The sequence below is a fragment of the Bison bison genome, unplaced genomic scaffold (genome assembly GCF_000754665.1).
Source record: "Bison bison bison isolate TAMUID 2011002044 unplaced genomic scaffold, Bison_UMD1.0 scf7180017848573, whole genome shotgun sequence".
Taxonomy (NCBI): Eukaryota; Metazoa; Chordata; class Mammalia; order Artiodactyla; family Bovidae; genus Bison; species Bison bison.
This window is the reverse complement of record NW_011479146.1, coordinates 12,313-19,328: the sequence shown is the minus strand read 5'-3', so window position 1 is coordinate 19,328 and position 7,016 is coordinate 12,313. Positions and strand designations below refer to the sequence as shown.

Here is a 7,016-nt window from a genome sequence, read left to right as displayed (position 1 = left end):
GGTGACAGTCTTAGCATGTAAACAGTGGTGTTTGTTTCTATGGGAACGTAGTTTTTAAAAGTCTACCGGGATTGTTTAAAAGAATATGGGGTGAATTTAAGTACTTTTGGCTTAGTTTATAGAAATCAGTCGTTTATGCGTGATTGTTTTTTTGTCCAGGTTTATTTCCCTTGGTTTTTGAGCAGCAGATTAAGATTCATGTTACTCCTGTGAGGGTGTGGTAGTGTTTTTTGTTTTTTTTTGAAGTGTGTATTTTTAGACAGAGGAAAATTTGAGTCATTTCAAAGAAATCTAGATGACAGCCTTGAAAACAATATGTTCAAAACTTTTTAATTTAAAAATAATCTTTGTTTTTCTTTGCGGAAAAATAAAAGGGTAACCAGAGCTTGTAGCTTCTCTCTTATTCAGCCTGCAGTCTTCTGATTCTGAGGCACTTGTATAATTAAAAACTTCACTTTCGAGGAATGCGTGGGGGTGATCTTGACCATGGAGCAAGAGTCAGTGCTGTTCTACTTAATAACAACAAAAATTTATTCCCAAGGCGTGAGAACGTTTTGACACCTTCACGAATTTTAAAAATATGCTCTGAAGAGGGTTCTGAGCTACTCTCTCTATTCTCTTCATTTTCAGTCAGTCGGTCTAGGGTTTCCCCCTTTGCTTTTGTAGATTTATCATTTTAGGGAACTCAGTCTGACAACGAACTACACCCTGGACTTGGAGCCATGAGAAAACTTGTCTCCTTTGCTTAAAAGGAAAAAACCAATCCTGCTTTCACTTCTCACTGGCCTGTTTGATCAAAGTGCTGGTGGCAGCGCTTTAGTCCGTTGCTACAGGGCTCCTCTGTGTGTCCCAGCCTTTAACAGCCTGTGTTGCTTTTCCCACTCTCTGCAGTATGCTTTGAGACCGTGAACATGGACTTTTCTCGGCTCCACATGTACACTCCTCCCCAGTGTGTGCCTGAGAACACTGGCTACACGTATGCACTCAGGTGAGCTGCACGTGTGCGTGGTCTTGAATGCCGTGGGGCTGTTGTGGCTCTTACATACTTGGACCCAGCTGCTTTGTATTGAAAGTGAAAATGTCTGTGAACTTTATGTTATGCTCTGGTTTTACAAAACTGCTAAACTGACATGGAAACTATGAGAGTTTTTTTTGAAAACCAAACGTTTCTGATGACTCAGTGATTCGTCACTGCAAATGACTGTTTTAGCCTCCACCCAGGTGGCTGTGGTCTCAAGAGCACATCTGTGTGGTTATGTTGGGGTTTGTGATTTATGTTGATGGCTGAGCAGTTTAAAGTTAACAGAAGTAACCTGGAAAGTGATTTGCCTTTGAGAGGAGGCACCCTGAGCAGAGTCTTGGTGAAGCCTCGGTTTCTGGAGCACGGCTTCTGGCAGATGCAGTGCTGAGTCTCCTGGTTTTATTTGTATTGTGATTTCGTGCTGCGATTGGAAGTCTGAGTCTTAAGAGGTGTTGACTTGCTCTTTGCTTTTCTAGTTTACCAGGTAGAAAGGACGGTTGAGATGAAACTTAAGTATGGTAAAGTTATGGGCCAGTGACAAAGGGCAGATGTTCCTAGGTTGGTGAGGATTTGATTAGCAGACAGAAAACCCTTTGTATCCCGGCAAGGTGCTCAGAGCACACAAGGAGGATGCTGTCAGTTTCACCATGGCTTGTCTTCTAAGAATTAAAAATGTGATCGAAACTTAAAATTGGAAGATACTTTAAGACGCATGCTTCGTAGCAGCATTAGTCAAGCCTGGTAGTTAATGACTTGAGTTTCTAGTCACAAGTTTAGATCGTGTCATGCTTTTCCATAGTAACGCACTGTTTTTATGGAAAGTCCATAGTATTTTAGAACGAAATGAGTGGGCCAACTCAAGTAAAGCTCTTCCTTATTCTGTATTTGCGGAGCATAAAAATAATTCTTGATAATTTATTTTTAATTTTTATAACTCATTTAATTTTGTTTTTATAGTCTTTTATCTGTTTTCATGGTCTGTTTTTAAGCATCCCTTTCCCTGGAGCTCCCCCGCGGGAGAGCAGCACTCTGTTTCAGTCAGGGCACTGTAGCAGGGCCGTGGGCTGGGTGAGGACTGGAGTGGGAAAGGCAGGTGAGCTGAGGTGTGTTGGGAGGTGGGGCTCTTGGTGGGGTGGGTATCAGCAAAGGGTTTCCACCCGGAGGGGTGGGACCAGGTTTGTGCGGGTCTTGAGAATGGGGACGGTGCTCTGCAGAGCCTGGCAGACATTCAGCTGAGACTTCATGGGGGCAGGGCTCGGGCAGTGCTGGGCAGGGGGTGAGGTTTGGGAGGGACACTGGAGGCCTTGTGGTTGACGGGAGGAAGGGGACGAGGGAGGGGCAAGGGTGACTTCGCAGCCTGGGACGGCACAGGAGGAGCGCCTGAGAGAGGACCCGTTCATGGGAGGGTGTGTGAGACTCAGGCTCCAGAGCTCTATGGGCGGCAGGCACCATCTGGCCCTCAGCCAGCCCAGATGGAAACCCCAGTGCCCTGGGGGTCAAGGCCCACATCTCGGAAGAGGAAGTTGGTGGAAGGGTGTAGGTCCACATCTACATGGTGAATTCTGACTTGAAATAATCACAGTTTTCGTTTAAGAAAATTATGTAAAGTAATTTTGGAAGAAAAGTAATAACTATATTTTGTATTAAGATTACGTTGAGCTTAGCATCCTCTCTATTCAGTGTGGGTTAGTGTAGCCTCCACTCCAGCCTCTAAAGTTAAGAACCTTTTCCTTAAGTTATAGGTGATGCCTCAAATAGATACAGCAACTTGAAGCTATTTGTACTGATTTTCTGTTGGTTTAACATTTTTCAGTGTCAGACCTAAAGCTCACCAGTGGGCTTCCCTGGTGGCTCAAATGGTAAAAAATTTGCCTGCATTGCGTGAGTCCTGGGTTCGATCCCTGGTTTGGGAAGATCCCCTGGAGAAGGAAATGGCAACCTACTCCATCCAGTATTCTTGCCTGGGAAATCCCATGGACAGAGGAACCTGGTGGGCATCAGTCCATGGGGTCGCAAAGAGTTGGACACGACTGAGCGACTAAGCACAGTGTCAGATCTAAGTTTACGCTGAGCTTGATTCTGAAAATTTTTTTGTGATTGTATTTCTTTATTCCTGGCTGTGCTGGGTCTCTGTGGCTGCACGGGCTTTTCTCTAGCTGTGGAGGGTGGGGCTGCTCTGTAGTCGTGATGTGCAAGTTTCTCACTGTGCTGGCTTCTCTTGTGAAACACGGGCTCTAAGGCATACGGCTTTAGGAGTTGCAGCTGGTTGTGACTCCCAGGCTCTAGAGCACAGGCTCAGTAGTTTGGTGCAGGGGCTTAGTTGCTCCGTGGCACATGGGATCTTTCGGATCAGGGATCCAAACGTGTTTCCTGCATTGGCAGGCAAATTCTTTACCACTGAGCCACCAGGGGCGCCTCTGGAAATATTTTTATAATATAAAGTACATTGCAGAAATGTAAAGTCCATTTACTTTACTCAGATGCTCCCGGATGCCCACACCCTTGGTCCTGGGGTCTGCTGTCTTGACTGGGCCCGTTCTGCTGCCTTCTGGACGTGCCCCCAGGTGTCCCCAGAGTGTCCACCTCCTGCAGATCAACCACTGGGCCTGCCCAGGGCCTCCGGGGAGCAGGTCCCCCTCTAGCTTCCAGGAGGCCTTTGTTTGCACCCGGGCCCAAGTTCGTGCAGCCCCACCCTGTGCCTTGTGCTGCGATTGACTCCCCCGGCTTTGCTCCCGGTGGCAGCTGCGGCCTCTCCCTCACCTTCCTCCTTCCTGCCGGGGTGTGAGCTCACCTCCTGGAGGTGTGGAGTCCTCACTGTCCTGCCCAGTGGCTGGACTGTCTGTAGGGCCCCTGCCCCCACGGGGCACTGAGCAGGTTCTCCACTCCTGTTTCCGGATCTGGGAAGCTTGCTGACAGCGCAGAAAGACCTGTGCTTTGGTTTAAGGTAATTACATGGAAGTGGGTTTTCTTTGTACCGTTCGTCTCTGGACCTAACGGTGAGTTAGAAGCGAAGTGGCGCTGGTGGCTCCTTACTGGCTTTTCCTCTCCTCCTGTTTGATTATTCAGCAGCTTCCTGGGCTCCCTGTCTCAATGTCTGCATTATCAGGCAGGGTCTGCTGTTAACAGTAAAGGTTGTAGTCTTCTGACAGGGTTGACTTCGTGGCCATGGTGAGGTGCAATGACCAGCGCATCTCTCGCACTTCGCGAACCGGCCCTAGACCTGAACCCCAGGCCGGGGCTGCGGTCAGAGCCCGTGGAGGGCGTGTCAGCTGTGGGCCGAGTTGGTCCCAGCTTGCTTTTGCTTTGTAGGAAAAGCTTCACGTCCTAATGGCTGTTTTTAAAAATTCACACCAGCTTGCACGTTCTGCTAGTTTGTTTTCAAAGTGGGGCTGTAATCGGTGTTTATCTCTGACGAGGTCTTTTCCTTCTAGTTCAAGTTATTCTTCTGATGCTCTGGATTTCGAGACTGAACACAAGTTGGATCCTGTATTTGATTCTCCGAGAATGTCCCGCCGCAGCCTGCGCCTGGTCACCACAGCCCGCGCGGCGGGGGACGGCCCCGCTGGGGACGGCGCGGCCAGGTGAGTGAGATGGGGACCGGCGCTCCGCGCTCTGGCCTGCAGACCCTCGCTGCTGGCGGTTTACCACTGCGCGTGCACACAGGTGCTCACGTGGCTGCAGCTCTGCTGGGGACCAGGCTGACACCAGGGCTGGGCTGTGCGGGTTGTCTGGCGTTGGTCTAGACGGCGAGGACACCCCTGCTTGCGGGCAGTGTTCCCCCTCGTCCGCGTGCGGGCTCCCAGTGGGGAAGGAGGCCTGCCGCCCGTCACGTGGCCCTGCGGCATCTGTGTCGTCAGTGCTTTCAGCCTGTCTGTAAACTGTGTGGACCGACAGGCACACGCCTGAGTTTGGATCTTTACCTTGTTGACTTGATTTCGGATCGCTCCAGACGCTTGTCGCTTACTTGTGCACAAGGAGTGTGCGATCCCTGTGCCGTTTAGAGATGAAGGAAAGCAGCAGCTCTGCTGTGGCGTTGTTCGTGTTAGAGCGAGGGGTGGGACTGCTGACTGAGAGAGGACGGGCCTCTGGGCTGACAGCAGGGCTGGGCATGGGCGTCTGTGGCCCTGCCTCCCCGTCCACAGGACACACTCGCACACTCTGCCCCCTGCGGCCACGCGGGGCTCACACTGGTGTGCCTGTGGGCACCCTGGTTCTGACAATCTGCTGCTGTGTGCCCGGGACTCCAGGACCAGGTTTCCTGGGGTGTGTGTTCGGGGGGCCTTCCTGTCTCTGCTCCGTCCCTGGAGTGCAGGGGAAGGAGCTTGTCTTCATGGGCTTCCTGTCCACCGTCGCAGTGAGTCCAGTGCAGAAAGGATGTGGTGACAGCCTCTCCTCGGTGCGCTGGACGCGACTCCATCTTTACTGTGACTGAGAAACTGCAGGATGTGCCTGTGGTGCCGTGACTTGTTTTTTAAGTTTGAACCCCTTTTGGGTCACGAAGTAAAAGTCGCCCAGTGGTGTCCGACTCTTTGAGAGCCCATGGACTATAGAGTTCATGGAATGCTCCAGGCCAGAACACTGGAATGGGTAGCCTTCCCTTCTCCAGGGGATCTTCCCAACCCTGGGATCGAACCCAGGTCTCCCACATTACATACAGACGGATTCTTTACCAGCAAAACCACAAGGGAAGCCCAAGAATACTGGAGTGGGTAGCCTTTCCCTCCTCCAGGGGATCTTCCAGACCCAAGAATCAAACTGGGGTCTCCTGCATTGCAGGAAGATTCTTTACCAACTGAGCTATCAGGGGTCATGGGCTCCTAAGTAATCTGAAAACTACCTGTGCTTACAATTTGCAAAGGAGTTATCGGAGCCCAGCTTAGTTCCTATTTTAGATGAATAGGTGTCTTACTATATAGCAGGAAGGATGTAAGAGAATGTTACTTTAACAACACTTCATTGTCAGGCAAAGATTTTGTGTTGGTAAAACGCAATCATTTGTATTTGCCAGACAGAGTTTGTAGACTTGTTCCTCACTGTTTCTTTCTTAGACTAACCAAACAGCGCAGCAGCGCACACAGGTCGGCATTTAGCATCCACCACAGCTCAAGGAAGGTCCTGTCCTCGGCTGTCAGCCATGGCGGATCGGGCACCATGCAGGCCTCGGCCTGTCTGCGGCCTCCTGTGCTGGATGAGTCTCTGATCCGTGAGCAGACCAAAGTGGACCACTTCTGGGGTGAGTTGTCTCTGGTGATGTCTCCAGTTGTCCTGAGAAGAAGGGGTGTTGTGGCCAGTTTGTCACTTTGCCCCTTCCTGGTGGGGGCAGCCCAGGGAACGTTTGAGGCCTTCCTCTGAATCAGATTGGAAATGCCAGGAAACCAGCTCCCTTGGCCAAGCGCGTGTCCTGCTGCAGAAGGTGGCATGGAGGGCTCGGGCCAGGCTCATGACCATCTGATGCGGGACTTCTGTGCGGTGTTGACGCGCAGTCACTGGTAAACTCAGCAGCGTGGTTTCAGGTTCTGGGCCGCAGTTTCTGACTCCTCGGAAAGCACCTGGTGAAGACAGACCGACTCCAGAGACGATGTAGCTGTGACCTGATCCCCTGAGTGGTAGCAGCGCGCCCCGTCCTCACTGCAGAGGATGCGACGGCCGCAGGGCCCATGGCTTTGGGGGGCCGAGAGCTGCAGTGTCTCCTTGACGTTCAGGCTGCCCCTTTGAGGAGATGTGGAGATCAGATCGGCTCTAAAAAATAGCCTGTGCTGGTCTGGGGAGGCCTCGCGCGCATGTTGGTTTTGTTTTGCTCACCAGCGGAGTAGCACTTGGGCAGCAGAGAGGCGAGTGCCTGCTCCTCCACTCACAGGGGTGTGTGAGCATGTGAGACAGGGGCGTGTGAGCATGTGAGACGGGGGGGGCATGACTGTGAGACGGGGTGTGACTGTGAGACGGGGGGGTGTAACTGTGAGACGAGGGTGTGTGACTGTGAGACGGGGGTGTGAGC

The 7,016-nt window shown here is 51.4% G+C and overlaps 1 protein-coding gene across 1 annotated transcript in view; it reads left to right on the top strand.

Moving 5' to 3' along the window:
• SUN1 (Sad1 and UNC84 domain containing 1) overlaps window positions 1–7,016 on the top strand; it is a gene marked incomplete at its 3' end in the record, with an annotated part of 26,554 nt that overhangs the window by 11,222 nt on the left and 8,316 nt on the right. Inside the window, exons 3-5 of the mRNA XM_010845500.1 lie at window positions 892–988; window positions 4,453–4,602; window positions 6,070–6,254. Coding sequence (XP_010843802.1) covers window positions 912–988; window positions 4,453–4,602; window positions 6,070–6,254 — 412 coding nt within the window. The remainder of the gene's footprint in view (window positions 1–891; window positions 989–4,452; window positions 4,603–6,069; window positions 6,255–7,016) is intronic.